Here is a 21,236-nt window from a genome sequence, read left to right on the forward strand (position 1 = left end):
GGGGTAAACACTATTAGGTATGACAAGTATAGCTCTGGCTTCTGCAAAGACTTCTGCACATATCAGCACACATGTGCAGAGTGAGATTTGAAAGGGTGGACTGAAAAGCAGTTTCACCCAGGAAAAGGCTTCAGCAACAATTATTTGGTGAAAGCTACTTTACTGACTATATCACATAAAAACATCTTACTAGTCTGCAATATTTTCCTTCTGACTGCCAGCTCTGTAAACTCCCTCTGGCCTATGAAATCAATCCCAGGCTAGTTCCTTTCTTCCATCACTACTGCAAAATGTGCTGCAATCTGAATTTTAGTCCATGGCTGCTCCCATACAACCCTCAGCTCGTCAGAGAGTCCTCAAAGAGACAAGTGATTGGCCCTACATGAATATTTCTGCTAGTACCTGCATTAGGATCTAATTTCTCTGTCCTCCCAGCTGCACTGGCTTTTCATGGCTGTGAAAAAAACCTGTAAAGTCCTTTCTTGTCACTGGTCAGTAGGTCTGACTTTTTACACACTTAGAATGGATCTGTTGAGTAAGAAGGTACTATTTTTATATAGGCACCTTTCAGAAGAGGATGGTAATTTCAGGTCCGTTGCTCAGAGTTTCGCTAGTCTTACAGCCAGCTGTTTCCCTTGAAACTGTTTTCTACAGAAACACAAGGGTACAGCGTTCACATTGTGACCAGATGTCAGTATACTTTTTCATACACTGAACACACAGGGTGAGATTTTTCAAGTCAATAACTTTCAATGGAACTTGAGTTCCTAAATGTCTCTAGTTCCTTTGAAATTGTCCCATGGGATATCCAGCTGACAAGCAGGCAATCTGTACAGGTGCAGCTTCACTCCTCTCTTATGTCCTAGCAAACTGTCCTTCCCAGCTCCTATCACATTCTCCCTGTCCCCCAAAGATATTCCACAACTCCTTCAGAAAATCCATCTCTTTGACCTTCAGTGTCCTTCCTAATGCTCCCACAATTTCAGGGCTAGCCTTGAGGGGTTAGTAAACTGAGCAGCTGCCCCAGAGGCACTAAACTGAGTGCCTCATGCTTACTGTTGGCACTCAGGTCTGTTGAATTCAGTCATCCACAACCGCATTCATTCTCCTGAAGGCATGCAGCAGAGTCTATAAGACTTGACGTGTGAGGCCTGGAAGCCAAGGCATAGCAGCACTGAAGCAGCCAGAGAGAGTAGCCAGAGGGACAGATGGAGAGTCCAGGATTAAAAATAAAATCATGCTGTAGGGAAAGGAAGGGGCATGTGCAATTTGGAAAGTCCAGAGCAGTAATTCCGTCACTTTAATCCTGCATCGATGCTGTCAGCCCTTCTCACTCTTTTTCTGAATCCCCAAAGGCCACACTCTGGTGGATCTAGTTTCATATATATGTCCTTCCTCTCTTCTGTCCTCTAAAAATACCCTAACAGATTCCTTCCCAGAAAAAAAGTGCTGCCCAGGTTTCACATCCTCTAATTTCGAATCCTTAGCCTCAATTCCCTACACTGGGTCAGACTCACATTAGAAAAGGGCTGCTTGAACAGCAACAAAACACTCATGACCAGACACAATTCAGGCTTACCAGTTTTCAACAGCAAGAGAATCTGGCCCTAATTTTGAAATCCTAATTTATACCACATTTTGCTTTGGTTACTGATGCCATCAAATAAAACCAAAAATTGCTCAAAGTATTTGGCAGTCTTCAGACTTCTCTTTTCTTGCACTGAATGAAGCCAGGGCACTAGCAGAGCAGGGGTTAGTTGCCAGAAAAAAGCAAGAGATCCTGCTGCTCCTGTACTTAATAGGGGGCCAGTTCTAGGGCAGAAAATACGACATAAATCTATGCTTTAAAAATGAATGGGACATGTACTGCAACCTCTTTCACTGCAGTAGCAGAGATAAAGTAATATGAGTTATTCTGAAACAGTTTGCTGATCAGGGGAGTAAAACTTTACACATAACAGTAACTTCAGGACTTTATGTAGGCCTAGGATATATGAATATAGGAAATCCCCTTCTCCTGAGCAGTGTATCTCTTTTAGCTCTTCACTCCCTTTCATTCACCCTGACCAGCATGTTTATGTGACAGCAACTTACTAGAAAAGAGTTATTAGCCTGGAATATTAGTTGGTTGCTACAGTCAAGCCTATGTGCATGTATCGATTCTAACTCCTAGTTTTGGTTACTGGTTCATACAAATTTTCTGAAACTTACATTTTTCTGGAAAATTTTTTTCCAGGTGGGGGTCTTTGGCTAAGAAAGAAAGAAAGAAAGAAACTGGTTCAGGTGATTTTGAGAATAAGGAAGGTGAAATAATACTTATCCAATTATTAAAGTGCTTTGATCTTATATTAAAGGACTTAAGCTCCAAAATAAAGAGGAGCAGAAAACTGAAACACAATAACAGAAGAAACTAAAAGAGACGGTCTGATGCATAAGTACATTGCAAGTATTCAGTGTGGTTTCATGTCTCTCTCTTATTCAAAAGCCATTATATCCTGCTCATTTGGCCTAAAATGTGGCCCTTCTTGCTTGACTCCTACAAACACATCAAAAAGTACTTCTAGAGCTCCTGTGCCCCAGCAGCATCCACTGGAGCCAAAGAGAGATGAAAGTGCTTGAAACTTCTGAGAGTTGTGCTCACGCTTATTTAGATGCCTAGCTTGCAGGGCCACAACTGGAAATGTTGATTCCAAGTTTTAAAACGTTGGCCTCATTACTTAACTGGTGCCCTGCTGAAACTGTGAAAAGACATCTTAAGTAAAAGAAGGGACACAGACTCCCCTAAGGATAAAATACTGCCCATTTTAAGCAAATGGAAGATTTGCCAGGGGCTCAAGAGGGCCACTGTTAGCCACAAAGTGCTACCTTGGGGAAAGCTGCAAAATGTATTAACACAGTTCATGTTACTTTTATTAATATTGAATATTTTTGGTCATAACTGAATTTTTTGTTTTTCTGTAATTAGTAAATGTTGTTTTAAAGTAAGAGCATTGTAATAGCAGGATGTCATCATAAATATTAGAACTTACGTTACAATTGTAAACACAACACTATAATAAATTTATCCCAACTTTTTACTCTCCAAATAGTCACAAAAATAAACTGAAAAAAGTATTTCAAATCTTTGACCATACGACTGAAAATTATTTATAATGTTATCACTATCATGTATCCATGGGTATACATTTTACATATACAATATGCGTGACATATACATGAGAAAGCGGATGTTTGCTTCCTTCCTTTCTTTCCAGTAAATTCTCCACCTACCCGTCCTCTAGGCCTGTTCTTTCGTTTTGGAATATCTTCTTCCAAATCCTCTTCCTCATTCACTTCATCTGCATTTTCATCATTTTCTAAAACCCTCTGTGGTTGAACAATAAACAGGAATGGTTAGAAGAAGATGACACAATCAACCAACTTCTGCTCTTTACCACAGAGACTACAGGTTATTAAATTACAGTTTATTAATGGTTTAATGCCAAATCAGATCCCAGAACCCCTACTTCATTCCACTAAAGGAAAATTTGCTTTCCCTTCCACCACAAGTTCTCCAAGGAGTTCTTATTTAAAAAATACCACTGATATCAGTCAACTATAAAAAAAAGAAAAGTTCCTAAGAAATAAAAGTAACATCACTGAGCACTGATATCCCAAGACAACATAAGTGTTAGTATGCATAACTGCAGGCCATGTTTGGGATATTGCTTGCATGATGTTTTTTATTTTGGTTTCTTGCACCTTTAATTGCTTTGTTTTGCTCTAATATGACAATGCACTTGAGGAAGACAGAAATCAGTGGTTGTCCTCACAGTTTCCCTGTTTAGCAAAAAATAGAGAAAATTCCTCCATATATTCCAGCATGTTTAGTGCATCTAGAAAGTAACATCTTTTGGAGTTTACACCACACATACAACTCTATAAACTGGAAGTAGGGAACTTGCTGCATGAGAATGCTGAGGAAGTACAGGTATCACTGAGGTTAATAGAAAAAATAGCAATAGTTCCTTCAATCATTTAATAGGAGCAATAATTTATCATCTCACGTAACTGTGAGATTCCCAGGCCAGAGAATTTAAATCCTTTAATATTGATTTTTTGGAAGGTAACCTCTATAGAATCAAACACAGGCTGGCCACCCTGGAAACATGCACAAGTTGGGCATTGCACAGACAAAGGCAAGACCAATCATCATTACAATGATGTAGAAAGAATTCCCACTGAAGTCCCCTCAACCCTTAGCGTGTCTGCTAGAAATACAGAAATGGGCTCTGGTCCCTCCTGCCATTCATGGGGTGGTGCCATTTCACAAGGGACTAATCTGGAATAACTAACTTATGTTTGCCATGCCATCATATATTTAAGTTACAATATGCAACCATGATATAGATTCAAATCAGTGACATTAAACTGATAGGAAGGTTTTTCAGTCTTTCTGTATTTTTTTCTTCCCTGTAATTTCTATTTAACAGCTAATTGAGAGCCAGCAGAGGGAGAACAGGAGCAAATCACAGTTGTTTCTCTCCTTCCTTCATACCTCAAGCACCAAATTCTGAATTTGTGGGAAAGAATATATCAAAAATTTCACTTTTAAAACAGCCTGGATTTGGAAGACCAACTACACAAGTTTATTTTTATTTTATCAGCTAAATATTTAAGACTAATATTGGACAGTGTCCTTTTTAAAAATTACAAAGGACTTTTAGAATGTGGTAGAGGATCAAGCCTTCATCTGGTTCTTTCTCCTTCTATTTTTAAATCTCAGGAGGCTATTAACGAGGTGAGACCATCATGAAATGTAACCTCACATAATACTAGAGTACTAAATACTAGAGGGTGTAAAAGGTAAGCAAGTTCCAGTTCTGCATACTTAAAATGTTTCTTCAAAATTTATGCAGTTACATATTAATTGACTTCATCTTAGGAAACTGAAACACTTGGAAAAGGCTACATACTAGTGGTATGTAAGAAAATAAGCAAACTTACTGATATGAGTTTATATTTTCACATTGCTTCATATTTGAATGTATCTCCAAAAAACAGAGAAGGCTGCAACCACATCATATGTGAGAAAGGAGCTAGTTTATGGCAATACTACTACATAAGAGCAGTTAAGAGAAATGTTACAAACAGCTTTCTTTAAAATTGCAGCACCCATTTAGGAAAAAGATAATAAGTAACCAAGTGTGAATTTGGTGACACTGACAGGGTAATGACTTTAGTCCTTGATAGAAGGGGCATAGCCTTTCTGATCCACGATCAAAAGACTGTTCTAAGCCTTCTCTGACACACATTCAATACCAATTTACTGTAGGGCAAAATCCTCAACCCTGTTAAATACCAGCTGTACAGCAGATCCCAATGTCTGCATCTATTTAGCAGGGGGAACTCTTACCCTTACTAGCAAAGTAACTTTTCTTTTATATTCTGTCTTTCAAAGACAGTTTCCCAGCCTGATGTATTTCAGTGCAGTTAAGCACCAAGTCTTCTCTTCCTGACAGATACTCTGAGTTTGAGAGGGTGGTAAAGTGGCTGGGACTGAGGTGGGAATTACAATTATGACCATCCCACCTGCTCACTCTGCCCTGCACTGAGGCTGGGCCCTTTCAAGTTACAGCATAGAGAAGCATGCAAAGGAACAAAAGAGAGATTTGCATTCTCTCATTTGTCATAGGGATAAAAGGCACTGATCAAGATTTTGATCTGGTACAGCCTAGCTGCCAGGTGCTAAAGTACATACTGAAAGCTGGCTACTAGTAAAGGCTTCAGCAATCATTGTTGTATAGACTGAATCCAGATAAGTTCTGTTTGCATAAGAAACAATGGCAAGGCATGCCTTTTGCACGCCTTTTCCAGTGAAACTAGCATCCAGGTGACAGGTCACAGCTACAGCAGTTTAGCTGAAAAATTTCTGTATATTTTTGCACCCCCTCCCTGCTCTGCAATGCCCAGACTTGTGCCATTTCCATTATCTCTGAAGTCTCTCTCCTTGAACAGCTGATGAGGATTATTTGGGAGCCCAGATTGCACAGCGACATGCAAAAGCACTTGTTGATCTCCTAAGGATGCAGTACCATGACTTCTTGTGACTTTGGAAGCAGGTATAAACGAAGTTTTAGCGTTCTGAGCTTAACAGACTAGCATACACTAATAAATAAGGAAGGACAGATAGGGCCTCATGACAAGCTTTTCCCCACTGCAGAAACATGGAATGCTTCATCTTTGATGGAGCTCTTTTATCTGTGTAACTGGGAATAGCAGACCTAATTTTTCTGCCCTAACTTGTGTGAAATTTTTAGCAAACAGACAAATAGAACTGAACTCCAAGTAATACAAATTTGATGCCCACACTCTTCTGTTTCATTTGCATGATGCTGCCCACTCAGATTTTTACTAGCTGTATGTATAGATGCAACATGTTGCATCTCAGCCAGAGTTACCAAGTTTGCCATACTGCCTAAGGCTCTCACTAAAAATCACTATTACACTCACAGCACAATGGTGTTTTAGCATCACCAAAGATGTGCTGCTGTGAGAGAGGCCCCCTTTCCTAACAACTTCAGATGTCTTTATAAAGTGACATGCTTTTCTATAAGAACCCTTCATACTAGTTGAATTCCTTCTACGGCAGACCCACAAATGTGTTTCTACTTTTGTTAAATTAAATGTATTTCAGGATTAAATGGAATCCTGAAAACTTTCAAACCATAATACATGTGAAGCAATATTTCTCATACCTGCATCACTAATAATAATTGAGATAATTAAGATTAGAATGTTTTTAATTGTTTATTTTGCTTGTATACTTCTTTTGTATACTTTGTAAAGGCTTCTCAGTATAAAAAAAGACAAGGCAATGACACATTTTTGTGTACAGTCAGCAGCTGTGAGTCCAAATTCAAATCCATGTCCAAATTCACTTTAAATATGAGGCACAAAAATTCAGTTTATGATTGGGACCCATCTCTGCTTGCCAGTTTTATATATAATCATCTCATAGTGCTGCAAAACAAATTCTAACACAGGAGCTGTGCAGAACACAGCCAAGCAACCAAGATTCTTGTGACAGGAGAAGTGTATGAGATCCCGAGTTCATTTTGAGCATCACAGTGTAGCACAAAGGTTTGATAACATTTTGACAGTCGAATGACACAACTATCAACAGATGCACTGTTCTGCCACAGGACAAAAATCTGCTAGGCTTAGAGACAAATTGTGACATCCAGCCCTGCTGTCAGGGCATGGGGATCTCCTTTACCTGGATTTCTTGTATAGTGTCTTCCTCTTTAGTGTCTGTTTTTTTCTCTATTCCCTCTCCACGCAGCAAGGCTTCCAGAGTTGTACTTTCTGAGGTGAACCCATCCTTCTTCAGGGGCAGATCAACTTCTGAAAAACAAAACACACCAACTGTATGTGTCTGCCCAGACAACCAACAAGCAGGACAGAGATGACAAGCAGATGAATGACAGATCTTCAAGCTTGTTTCTTTCTTGAAGGAGGGTTCTTCAATATCTTCTTCTAACCACTACGGATCTCCATATAGGATTCATTTCTACCTTACTGAAAACCTGGTATCTTTTAAATCACTGCGTTTGCTTACAGGAAGAAAAGGCTGGCTGTATTGTATGAAGAGGAAATAAAATTCCTTCTCATATGTAAACTCCCTATGCTTCAAATAAAGAATAAAACCAGCACTTTCTAGGATACTGAAACAACAAATATGAAAATCTGATCTCCTGAAGCAGAAAAGTAGCTTAATGTAATTTAGCATCTGGCATAGCTTATACAGCACAGCTTCAAGCAGCATTCTCCTACACCAGAGCATATTCCACATGTGGAGAAGCAGAAAGCTAAAGTGTGGGGCCAGTGCTGAGAACTTAAACTGAAAAAACAAAGGGATGTGTCTTGAATTTTTATGTAATATTGACTAGATAAAATCTTCAGTTTCATTTAAATGGGTCTATACCAATAAAGAAACCAGTCAGGACAGCTATGACTGCAGAATATAGCTCATAAAACAGGACAACCTCCAGTCACTGCAGTAAGAGTCAAAGGCTGGCACGGGACTCCAAAAACAGTGCACGTTTATGAGGAAGCTTGATACAACTTGCCACACAAGTGAACGAAAAAAGTCCTATTCCCATTCCAAATGCTGCTACTACATTATGAGGTGGTGCAGCGGACAAACAAATACAGCATGTTAATTTCAGCAAGATGTTAAAATACACCTAGGGAAGAATTCTGTTTTCTTCATAGATCCTTGCCTCTACTCCATTAGTGCAGAGGTTTGAATACTCCCTCCCTTCTGAGATTAATGCGTTCATCTAGGCCAATATATTTATAAAGTAGTAATGTACAGGACTGATGCTCACAAATCAGCACCTGGTGTCCTTATTTCAGAGCTTGGTCAACTTCTCATCTTTTAGGACCAGGTTGCGCTCCTGAAGCTCCCTGCCTTTCTATCACCCACTATGAGCTGTAAACACTGCAGGGCAGAAATTCATGTGTTTATGAAGTCCCAAATCACTCCTGCAATCCAAGTAATGAATGAACACTTCCACCTGAGACAGTAAAGTATAATCTGTTTCCGGAGGCCAATTGTGTCCCAGGAATATGTTTATTGTATATATGAAAAACTCTAAGCCAGCAAATGATTCAGGATCCCTAATCAGTGCTTCCATAACTTGCTTGCTCAAGTCTTCTGAAGTGAGAGAGCATTGCTCAGCCAACAACCACAGAAAATCCAGCAAGAATTCCAGAAAAAGCTATTCTATTCATGGAGGGAAAGGCTGAGTACAAACCATGCAGAAAACCAAGACCACTGGGATTTTCAAAGGAAACTCCCAGGACAACCCACACAATGGGATGGAGTCAACTGTGAATTGAACCCCTTTCTCCACACAAGGAGGTCTATTCAATCAGACTTCTGTGTTCAGCATTAAGCTCTGCCTACCCACCCCATTATGCCACCTTCCCCAACTTCTTCCTTACTTGAGCTGTAAAAATGACAGAAAAATCAACAATCACACAGACTGAATTTCACTGTATGAATTCCTCCCTCTGGATGTTAAATCCAGACATTTCAATAGAAAGAGGGGATTTTAGAATTGATTTACGTGCAAATCCCAACACTCGAATCTAAAGTCACTGAGGAACCTCTGTAATCATCTCTGGCTGTGGGCTTGGCTTGGTTTCAAAGTCCTGTGCTGAGGTGCAAAAGGGCATTTGCTCTGTATTTAGAACCTTGTGGGACTGCAAAACTCAAGGGGTCATCCTACATTCATCAAGAGAAGCTTCAAGCAAGCTCAAGGGCATCAGAAACAAACATGTCTGCATTGTGATGAGCTATATCTGTCTCTGGATGCCGGTACACTCAGCAAACGAATGCATTAGGAAACGGAATGAGTAAGGAAGGAGTAAGGGATAAGCAGAACATATATGAAAGCAAAACTACCCCGTTTATTCCAGAGATACTGAACATTAAGTCAGAGGAAAAGGTAGGCCTTAAGGTCAAAACCAGCAGCTGTCTTTAATAGGCATGTTTGTTTTGTGTGGCGCTACTAATTCCCACCAGCAACACTCCAGGAGGCTTTTCATCCAGTGCTCTTACAGCATTTTTTAATTATTAAATTTACATCCCACTGGCAAGGCAGTGTGAGGTAACACTTCTGCTCCCATCTCACTGATGGGGAGATTGAGTCACCAAAAACTTAACCTAGTGAGCAGGAAATCTGGCAAAAAGAAACTCAGGACAGCTGCCTCCCAGCTGCCCAACAAGCTGAGTCCTATTCAACTCCATTTTCTTCTCCTCTAGTAGCTTCTAGGAGTCCATTTTCATGCCTAAGGAGCTCTGAAAGTGGGAAATGGCAGACTTTATCTTATCTGGAATATAAAGTTTACAGTATAAAAATCTTCAGAGGCCCAAAGACAACCTCTTAGTAATGAATTCAGTCTTTGTCATGAATTCCATCCTTCCTGGAAGATGGCTAGTCTGTAAAAAGGATACAGTAATGAAGAAGGAAATTAAGTTTCCAAACCACTTTTTGAATCCTCAGAGATAAAAATCTTCAAAAAATCTATAAGATAGTTCAGTTAACCTAGAGAAATAGTTAAACACTAATAGGGATCATTAAATTCATTTTACTAAGTCCCTAATTTCCTCCTTCCTTTTTAACTCCTCAGAATTTCCCACAAAAGCTAGAAAAGTGTGTTTTTCTCTTATGCCTGTACCCTGAAGAAAACTGGGAAGCCAACTCACCACCTGAAATGTAGTTTTCAGGTGGAAGAACATGCTTCCCCCAGGTGTTGGGAACTGCTGTTTGGAAGCAATGTGGGGTCCATTCCACCCACTGATCTGCTTATGAAAGTACCAGCCAGTATCAGAAGCTTCAAACAAAGCCAGAGAGGGACTACTATCAGCTTGAGAAACCATGACCCCACACTTGTCCCTGTTTGCTTTAATATTTGTTGTGCTACATTATGCAGTCACATTGGATGCTGCAAAAGAAGGTATGAGTGTCTGTCAGGAGAGAAATGCAAAGAAAATCATGTACCCCAATGCTGCATTTCATTCTGATCTCTAACAAATCAGTCCTGAAGGACTAATGCAGCAGCACTTCCTGTTATCCTAAACCTAGCTTTTCTGGAAATACACAGAATAGCCCGCCCTTTCTGAATTTTGATATACTCAGTATTTTCCTACCTAAATGCATTCAACAGTTAGTTAAACTATGGTTTGAAAGGAGGGGTGTTTCACTTTAGCCTGCCCCTTTGTTCTTGCTATGAGCTCTGTAAAATAGAAGTTCCTGACCAAACTTTTTTGTCATTTCTTTTTATTCCCCTCCTTTCAAGGATAAACAGCCACAATCATTTCTATTACCCTGCTGTGGGAAGTTTTCCATATGGTTTGGTCCTGTTACAGTTCTCTGAACTTCCTCTTATTCCTCAATAATCTTCCCAACATGGACCAATACTGCACACAATATTTTCAGATGAAACCACATCTCATGTTTAAATAAATGCACTACAATATTTGTTATATTAGTCTCAGGCAGTGTCCAAGCTGCATACTAAGCAGAATTAGAAACCTTGTAACAGGGAGAAGAACTTCCCATAAGTCATACATTCAAGCACACAGATCAGTTAAAATGTCCATCCCACTACCCATTCACCAAGCACATTCTGATCTCCTAAGGAGGCCTGCAGACTGCTCTGGCCATGATGGCTCTACATTGTTTTGTACTATGTGCAAACCTTTATAGTTTACAAGATACTCCATCTCTCTGGCTTGGTCATTACTATATTACACAGCACAGGACCAAACACCAAACCTTCAAGCACTATCTGTTAGCTGTTTTCTATAATGAAAGTTCTTAGTTTCATTTTGTTCTTTGTTTCATATTCTGTTCTAAAAGCTCTTATCCAATGGTTTCTCTTTGGATGTCTATAACGTACCAAAGGTGTTCAGAAAGTCAAAGTTAATTGTTAACCCTATTATTGATTAGTCCTTTACAGATCATATAAAGAATTTTAAGAAAGTAGTGATGTGCTTTTCCTTGGTAGTAGTCAGAACCTCTTATATCATAATTTCCCAGGTGCTTTACTGCTTACACCTAATTACTGCTTCAATCAATTTCTCAAATGTTCATATAGAATTTATGGGTCTTTAAATCCTTGAGACACATCCAAATCCTTTTTAAATATAGGTAATAACATTTCCTACCTACTGATTGTTTTAAATTCTTTCTATTGAACTCCTAGTTTGTATCACAAGCTCTTCTTCAGACATTGTAATTTCAGAGAAGATAATCTTTATTACAAGTAATAACAACTAGTAAAAGCACTATAACTCAAAGCCTATTCTTTGTATAAAAACTTTAAGAAGGTTTGTAGATGAAATTCCTTTTGATTAGTACTGCAAATGTAGTAGCACCTGGTGGGTGTAGGAGATACAGGAAAGTCAAAATCATACAGAATGGAAGTATTAAATCAACAAAAATCATAAATGAAAAATAAAATGTCATTTAAGAATTCTTCCTGTTTTTATAAATCACAGTATTATTGGTGTCACAGCTAAATATTGTGTGTATATTACAATTCAAACATGTTCTGCATATAATTAAAATGTATGTTTCTTAACTTGGCAGAGTCCCTTTCATAGTGATTAAACTAACATGGTTATTTCTGCTTACCAGCTCAGAGCAGCAACCTCTCTGTTTATCAAGGTCCTTAGAGCGCAGTGGTAGAATCTGAACAAGCACCCATGCCAGCATCATTCCTGTATCTGGTTTCTATTGAACTGCTGCCTCCAAAAGAAGCACATTTTCAAATCCTACAAAATGGTGGGCTTTTTCAAGTTTTGATTCACCAAAATAGCTGTTAATTCCTGTCCTTAAATATGCTACATTTGGTTTACAACGCATTGGGGGCTAAGCAACTTTTCAGTGTCTCTTTGAAACATAAATTAAAAACAACCATGTCTTTTTCTATACAGTGCAATGTATTTGTTTTACAATGGATCATTTCCATCTCCACAGTAGCAGCTGCCACTGAAGCCATCATCTCTGTGCACTCGTAAGCAGCTCCATTTCCAGTTCTAATTGGGAACAGAGATACTTATTGGGTGAGTTCCAGCATGATCTATCACGCCAGAGACAGCTACTATGCAAACCAAAGCAATCCGGCTTCCAAAACCCCTTTTAGACAAACACTGACTTTGCACATAGATTCTTGCATTTTTGTTTCTTGGTTCTGTTTTTTTGGAACATAAAAAGTGTCAGAGGAAACTATATATTATGAGTCCATGAACTGCTGTTTAAGATTGATAAATCCAAGGATATTAACTAAATAACCACTACCTCTTTAAAATCGCATAGGTGGTCTAAAAAAGCCACCTAATTCACAGCAAACAGAACCACTGCTGAGTGAATGCAGCCACTAAGCTCATTAAGAGGATGTGGCAGGATGTGTCTGAAAGTGCAGTGCAGTGGCTCAGCAAGCAATTAAATCCCATGACAGTTTAAAATGAGAATCTATCAGTGTCACAAGAGTGTGAAGCCTCAGCATCTCTGCTGTTCCCACCCCCAGCATTTTATTTATGATAGTGTATTGGGAACATGGGAAGTCAAAAAGATTATAATGAAATATGCCATATAAAAACCAGATTAAGCCTGCTCTTCTTTGGGGAAATATGCAGAGAGAGAAGCTGTCTGTTAGCTGTCGAGTTTGCAAAAGATACCATCTTTTGGGATGGTGCTCTCTGCCAGCAGACAGAGTGCCCCAGGGGAAATGGTGGTGAAAAATCCAGACAAGCAGCATCCATCCATCCATCATACGCTCATCTCCACATCTCCAAGGCACAAATACAGCGTTAGAGTGCAAAGGGTGGGGGCAGGGGGAATGGAATCCCTTAAGAAAGAAAGACAAGACAATGCCTTACGTGAATAGCTGGATTTTGTAGCTTTGCTGTGTGTGTGCAACCAGACTCTCCTTAGCTTGTTTGCTCACTTGCCTGTTAGATTCATGACCAACACAGTGATTTGCTAGCATACTCAGAATTGATGCATTCACAGCAGTGACCAGAACCAGGTATACTAAAGGCAGGTCTCTGTAAGCTTGTTTTCATAAGCATGCCTCTGCCAGCACAGGGCAGCATGGATCTTCACTGCTCCTGCAGATCTGGATCTCCGAAACCTTACTTTCATTGCACCACCTCCTGCTATCCCAGGAGCAAATGTTCATGTTATTACTGTTACGTTTTAATCCTGATGTTCCCCAGTCCCTGTTAACCCGGCCTGCTCTCCCAACACTACTTCAATTCAGCACCCATTTGTAGCAAATTTTCCAGTGCCAGTTCTACACTCCTCTCCAACCCTGGTCCATAGGACCTCTGGCCAGCCCAGCCCTGGGCCTGCCCTGAGATTAGACTGTTGATAACACAGACTCTCACAATGAGTCCATAAAGCCAAACAAATGCCCCTAGAGACTAGTAAACATCCAACTCACTTTATTTTTAATCCAAGCCAGACACAATAAAGCCATGGTTGTACTGGAGATTGTAAGGCTACACCAGTAGCTCTTTGTTTTCCACTGCCAATTACACACTCAAAACCTCATCTATATTATTGTATTCCCAAGGTAAACAGGGCCATGATGAGAACAAGAATTCAGTCAAAGAGAATGATAAACTGGTTTTAGAAGCAAGACAAGAGGGTAAACAAAAGAACATTTGCTTCCTCAGAAACAAACCATTTTATGTGGAAAGAATAGTTCACAGGACAATCTGCCATTAAGTGAAAACTCCTCTGCAGGATGGAGCCTTGGTACCCTGTAAAGCTCAAAAATGAATCTCCGTAAACACTTGTTCCAAGTTTTAGGTACTACTGAGGTTTGCTCTAAGGAGCACTGGGAGACTGGAACATCCCCATTTCTCCATTAACACCTCTTCCTGTAAAGCTGCTAGTCTCATGGTGAGGATGGGGGGGATCAGGGGGAGAAGGTGAAGAGATGGAAGAAGACAGAGGAAGCTATGACATGGAGGGATTGTACTCCTTCACTCTTCAGCCTGGCTGTCAACTGCAGAAAAATCAGAATACAAGTTTCAGTTTTAAGACCAGGATCCAATGGAAAGCTGCTATCAGCCCCCAGATAAAATATGTCCCAGAGGCTACAACACAACAGGAGGGAGAAATAAGGCTGCAGAAAACAGCAGAGGCCCTCAAACATAAGGTTAAACATTGCTTAGTTTAACCCACCATCAAAATGTGGACTTTATAAGCAGCTGTATTTCTTTGGCAGACTAAAATGCCTCTATAAAATCTCTCAGTAAAAAAATACCAGCCCTACTGTCAGTTGTCTCTTGGAAGTTCTTTACAAATTTATTTCTTAGTGTAGATATAAATCATTGTCACATATAATATACGGTACCTGCTTCTCAAAGACTGCCAAATTACAATATCAGGCTAAATGCTGGATCAGGTAACTACCCTCAGGGCTCAAATCATAAGGAAATATCTCCATCAATAACATTATTCTAGTACTCATTTGTGTTGCGGTCACTCTCGCATTAGCGTTGTAGATGGACTCACACTGTACCAGGATTTTTGCAGCATCAGGCAACACTGTAGACAATATCAAGGGACAGAGGCTAGGTAACCGCTATGATTTAGAGAAAATTCCTGAGTACAAACTCTATTCCTTTGGGCTTTGCCCTACCCTAACAGGGCTTCTGTCCTGTTTGGAGTAACAGAATAACTTGGCCTATCTATCTGCAAGTGGCTACATCAATACAATCACAGAGATAGATGGGCCTTTTGATCCGCCAGAATAACCAGAATCTGATTATTGGTCCAGTAACCACACAGCTACCAGCAAACACCAGGCACCCCCACACTGCACACTCTGCAAATGGTAACAGGGAGTGGGGACCTCCACTGCAATCAACTGTACTATTTCCATAGGTGACGACACTGAATAAAACCACTCATGCTGGAGGTAAACTCATACATAAACCATGCATAAAACCAGCCATGCTGTAACCTGACTGAAATTCTGTGAGATGCGGAATAGCTTCTCGTCTTCCTTATCGAGGACAGTGGAGGGGATACTTTTAGTAACAGATAAATCTCTGTAATGCAGTTATCTCTCAACTGCAGTGCACAAGCATCCCAATTAATTCAGTCTGGGCCTAGCAGAGCCGGCACTAAGCCAGAGCTGATAAACCTGCCAAAGCCAATCTGAGTCCTGCGGTGATTCCTGGGGAGCCTGCTCTGCACCTTCTCATGCTCTGGACTGAGGGGGGTTATCTGCGGAAACACTGTGCTCAGCTCTGGCTCACTCCACATATCCATGTGATGCAGCAACTCCATTAATGAGGCCCTTCTAAAACCTGAAGTGCTGGGGAGCAGGCAGAGACATCCCGTCAGCTCTGAAGGCATCAGCAAGGATGCACCAGAACTTATTAGCACCACCTAGCCAGATTACAGGTCTCCCACTCCTGATCCTGCATCTCTGTCTGCAAAGCTCCCACTTGCAGGAAGACAGTGCTCTGCAAGCCAGGCAGGCTTGGGAAGCAGGATAACCACATTCGTATGGTGCCCTGTCTGAAGAAATCAGCCACGCCAAGAAGAGCTGGTTCAGCATCCCTGGCCCAGTAAATACCAAACCTGCATAAACCACTGAAGAACAGAAAGACCACAGCAAAGTGGCAATGATTTTAGGATGGCATAGGGAAAAATCAGGATAGATGCTGCTCTTGGCATTGCTGCTGCCTCACCATGTGATCTTGGCTGAAACTCTAACAAAGGTACCCTCTGCTTTTCATCATCTGTCAAATGGAGATAGTCTTCATCCACCCTGTGGGGTTTGGTAGAGCTTGTTTAATATTCATAGGCATTTAGGCATTCAAATAAAATGCACCAAAAATGCAAGGTGTTCTTACAGGCTCTCACAAAGCCAGGTTTAACACATTTTTCTTACAGCCAAGAACAACACTGAAAAAGCAAGGCTATTTCCACAGATAACAGATTTCAGTGGCCAATTCACAAATTTCAAGGAATGAGGATAATATTTACTCATACGGCAAGATACATCTGACAGATGAAGCTATATAATTGAAAAATGTTATTATAAGAAGGAAGACTTGTAATAGAAAAATGGCATGACATGCTAGTAGGTATCCTTTCAGAAATGGGAAAGAACAAAGCAAATCATCTACTGAGTTGCTCAGATCTCCTGCCACAAAAAGGCAAGAAACTCCAAGAGGCCTATAAAGTGTTTAGACAAAAAGGTGAACTCTAGAATTAATAACAGAATGGTAAACAGGAAGATTAATGGCACCAGAGAAAATGCAGATGGTGAAGCCCAGCCTGCAGGCTCAGCAAGACACTGAATAGGGAGGGGGGAGAAAAGCAAGGTGTAAACAAGGTGACCTTCAAAGCCAGGGGAATGCCTGCCAACAGGCCAGCCAGAGGGCATCCTGAGACACAGATGTGCCATCTGGGGTAGGCTGTCTCATGACAACATGAACGAGATTTGTCTTCTTCAGAATTTGCAGGGAGGCAAAATGGGTTGCAGCAGGAAATATGACCATTCACGCAAAAGGGGCACAACTAAATGCACACACTGGAAAAGTGTGCTGCCTATTTTGTAAGGAAAATATGAAAGAATTCCCTGAACATCCCCACTAAGGAAGGTCTTGTGCCCACTTGTAAAGCCTGTTCACAGAATGTGTGGGGGAGGAGAAAATAAATGTTTTCTTTAAGGGCTTATACATTAGGTTTATGGTAAAAAGAAGAAAAAAAAACAACCTCAGCACAAACTGCAAAGCAGCTCTTTTAACTGATGATGGTGTAAATTTTCTCTATCTTGGCATAAGTCTATTCACTCCAGATGGCACATTTGGATTGAAAGCAGGTGAAGATTCCTCAGATGTCTCTATGTCCAATATCTGCCTTTACAGAGTTCCCTTGCTCCATCTCAGTGCTTAGTTGGATCTTGAATATCCCAAAAAGCGCCTAGGAGATCATAGAATAGTTAGGGTCGGAAAGGACCTGAAGTTCAGTTCTTTGCCTAGATCTCCTACAAAAGTCCTGCAGGGAAGCCTGGCTCTTTCAGACTTGATGCTTAGATCACTGAGGAAAATTAAGAAGTAAATGCAGTCACACATTTTTTTAAACACATCAGTCAAACACCACAGTGGGGCAGTGCTAAGGAGCACAATGCTATCTTCAAATAACCCTTCTACAAAATAAGCCAAACGTGTTCTGCTATAACGTCTAGAAGAGAGAATTTTAGGGGAAAACAGAATAAGCAGCCACACTGCTGCTCATGATGAAAAATAGCAGACCCCAGCTGTGGGAGTCCAGCAGGTAGTAAACTTACGTACCTCTCTCCCTTCCAGCCTGGGTCAAAGTACATAAAGTCTGAGTATTTCAGGCAAAAGCTGGCCAATCTGAATTCAGTGCTGGAATCAGTCAATTCCATGCTAAGTGTACAAGCAGACATATTCAAATAGTTTTTATTCTGATGGGCTGCATATCAACTGCAATGAAGATACTGACCATCCACTTTCACAGTGGGAACCACAGGTGATGGATGAGTTCAAGCACCTTATGCAAAGCCTGTGCAGCCCCAGCACTGCTGCATCAAGCAGGCTTGGCTCAAATGAGCTTGCGATTGTTGACAGGAGATGCCATCATGGCTCTGGACACCAGTACGTATCTTCCTCCAGGAAACCCCATCATGTGGTTCTGTTGATGTCTTCCTGAATAGAAGAGGAATGGAGAGATGACGTACACACCTGAAAACACTAAAGCGGCATTGAGGAAGGAATCGGGATGAACAAGAGAGAAAAACAGTAAGATGGAGGAAAGCTACTATATTCCTTCTCCTTGCTTACTGCACCTAAACCATGGCAGGCTTGTTCTGAAAACTGCCACAGAAAAGTCTGAAAAATGAAAGCTCTGGACCTTGAATCATGCCTTTGCAGTATCTCTCTCCTTTCTCCTCTCTGTTATCAGAGGAAAGCTGTAAACTGATCTTGAAAATATACATTCTGGGCCCTTTCCACACCTTACAAAACACAATAAAAATAGATGATAATGGGTAAGAGGGAGAGATAGCCATGCAAGGGGAAAACAAAGTGAAATAGAGAACAGTTGCTCTTCTATCCTTTCCCCCTGCTCAGCTTTCATTTCCCTTTGTTCATCTAATGTTGAGCCAAACGAAGCCAAAGGAGCTGCCGTGCTGGGCTACAAGATTGATGGCTGCAGGCAGACTCCACAGAGAAGAGACGGATGACTGGTCATTTCCCGCGATGCACTGAGAAACATCCATCCTTGCAGCCATGCTGAGCCCATTTGTGCTCCTCTTGAAAAGAGAGATAAACACAGGCAGCCGGAGGCACCTGAGTGTCCTTCTCCCACAGAAGGACACAGTTATAGTCCTCTGGATTCCTTGAGAAGGTCGCTCCGTCCATCCCTGAACATCTGGCTGTGGGATTTGCTAACTCTCTCCCTCCCCCGGCAATCATCCGTCTATTAGAGCACAGTGCAGGTTGGAAGAAAACGGTGAAGAGAATGGTGTGACAACCTCATCAATCTACAGCTACACGCTCAGCTATTTAGTTTTCTTTACACTATTCCTTAATGCAGGGCAGGGGGGGAGCATTGCTGCTGGTTTGAAAGAGTGAATTGTGGAAATGGCAACGTGGATTGGAGTAAGCCCTTATGACTATTAAAATGTTGTGCATGTACTAAAGCAGTAGGGAACTAATTAAGATTCAGGATTGAAAGGCAAAACAAAAAAGTTGGATGCACTCTGGTTCCATCTGTAGCACTTGCTGAGAGTTCAGATATACTTGGGGCATCGTCTTTAGCAGAGCAAGGTTAATTTTTCTTTATTTTGACCATCCATATAGTAACAAAAACCTCCCTGGAAGAATATACTGCAAGTATATTTATAGTGCAAATCCTGGTATAGCAGCTTCAGAGGCACAAAGCACTTAATCCTTGCTCCTTTGTATTTAGCTAATAGTGTCTTTGTTTGCTGATACTGTCCTGGTGTATAGCATTGCTCACAGATACAACCTCTGTGTTTCCAGTTCTGCCATACTGCTAACTCACATAGGCAATGAGCATTACATGGAAGATGTATCCATAGCATCATTTAACAAATACAGCATCACTCCAGAAATTCCTGCAGCTATGAACCTCACTTTGTCAGAGTAGCACAGATCTGTAACCGTGTCATTCACAGACATTGCACCAAGGAAATCATGAGAAGATAGAAGTATTCACTATCTCTCAAAAACACAAAGAAGTGAGTCATTTATTTGAAGTGTTTAAACATAGTTTTAGCATTCTGTCTGAGCCAGCTTTATTCTCATCATGCAATGCTGTTTATTTTAGGCCAACAACAAAGGGATTTTCACTGCAGCTCTGTAGGACATGCACAGGATATTAATCATGACCATATGTGTTCCTAAGACATCAACCCCATACTTCCCGAGGGCAATCACATGCATTCAGAAGTGCATCATTTCCATCAAGAGGAGTAAAGTTTTCATCCTTTCTCCTACATCAAGAACCATAGCTTTAGCTGATGAAAATCACTGCTCCCTGTAGTCTTTAATGGAACTGTACCTACCTACAACAGCTAAGGTCCTGACCCTAAATTACTTTGTTTATTTAGGGGGAACCATGCTCCAAGTGCATCCTGAGATCTCTGGTCTGAAAGACATTGCACAGAAAAGCCATATCCATCTACACCATTCTTAATTCCTCTCCAAACGTACATTGCATCAACCCTCCTTCCCCCATGATGTTCCTTATTGGGAATGGATGCTATGGCAAACACCAATGGTGTCAGAGTCCTGAAGCATAAAATACCTGTAATAAAGCATTGGGCACTCAAATGGAAAACGTAGGGAATATTGAAATGAATTGTAACTTACTGAAAACATCTTGAGTATCTCTCAGGTACAAGATGATTATGAGGTTGTAAAATGTTTACTCCAGAGAATGGAATGACAGACAAAGCTTAAACCAAGGGAGGTGGTGGGATGTGGGATGGGGAACCATCACACTCACTATTGTACTCTCAACAGATCTCTAAAGCTTGTCTTGTAAGATTTCAAACTGGACTTTATATTAACATTTATTGCTCATTCCTTTATATTACACACCAGAAATAATAACACTTGCTATAAATTTTATATTTTGTACTCTAAAATAATTTCATTCTCTATGTGTCAGGAAAACAATAAAACTGAATAAAAGATTTTTTTTAAATAATATTTTGAATGTAATTATATTCCATTAGATCTTTGCTATTTTTTGTTAGCATTTTCTTCTATAAAATAGAATAGTGCACAAGTGCTACTTTACTGTTGATCTAGTAGCCCAGTGCCTTTGGGCTCTAGAAAAAAATTGGGCTCTGCCTTGAAGAATGCCAAGTACCAAACCTGCAAGTCTGGTCCAACCTGGTACTTTACATGTGGATTTAATTTTAAGCAAGTGGCAAGTCCCATTAATTCCAAAAAGATCACTCATGTTCTTAAAGCCCAAGCTCAGGTGCTTCCCTTGTCTGGGGTTAAACAGCCTGGCATCTTATAAGACTAAACCCAGAAGACTTGATCCTATAAACCTTTTTTCATGTGATTATCAGAGAGCTCCCATAATTACTCACAAGGACATATCAAATAGACACAGTGAATTAGATAGAAGATACCCATGTCC

At 40.5% G+C, this 21,236-nt stretch overlaps 1 protein-coding gene across 7 annotated transcripts in view; it reads right to left on the minus strand.

The window, feature by feature from the left end:
• The window catches only part of DPF3 (double PHD fingers 3), a 164,028-nt gene that overhangs the window by 58,471 nt on the left and 84,321 nt on the right, over nt 1–21,236 (minus strand). For 4 of the 7 annotated variants that reach the window (XR_004549557.1, XR_004549556.1, XM_005152322.3 and 1 more), the window contains exons 4-6: nt 7,259–7,386; nt 3,271–3,366; nt 2,212–2,250 (exon numbers count right to left, since the gene is read on the minus strand). Coding sequence is in view for 4 of the 7 variants with exons in the window: in XM_005152322.3 (XP_005152379.2) it covers nt 2,212–2,250; nt 3,271–3,366; nt 7,259–7,386 (263 nt within the window). In the remaining 3 variants the exon portion in view is untranslated. The remainder of the gene's footprint in view (nt 1–2,211; nt 2,251–3,270; nt 3,367–7,258; nt 7,387–21,236) is intronic. The other 3 variants (XR_004549558.1, XM_031051793.2, XM_005152323.3) reach the window with 1 other exon arrangement.

The sequence above is a fragment of the Melopsittacus undulatus genome, chromosome 4 (assembly GCF_012275295.1).
Source record: "Melopsittacus undulatus isolate bMelUnd1 chromosome 4, bMelUnd1.mat.Z, whole genome shotgun sequence".
NCBI classification, from domain to species: Eukaryota; Metazoa; Chordata; class Aves; order Psittaciformes; family Psittaculidae; genus Melopsittacus; species Melopsittacus undulatus.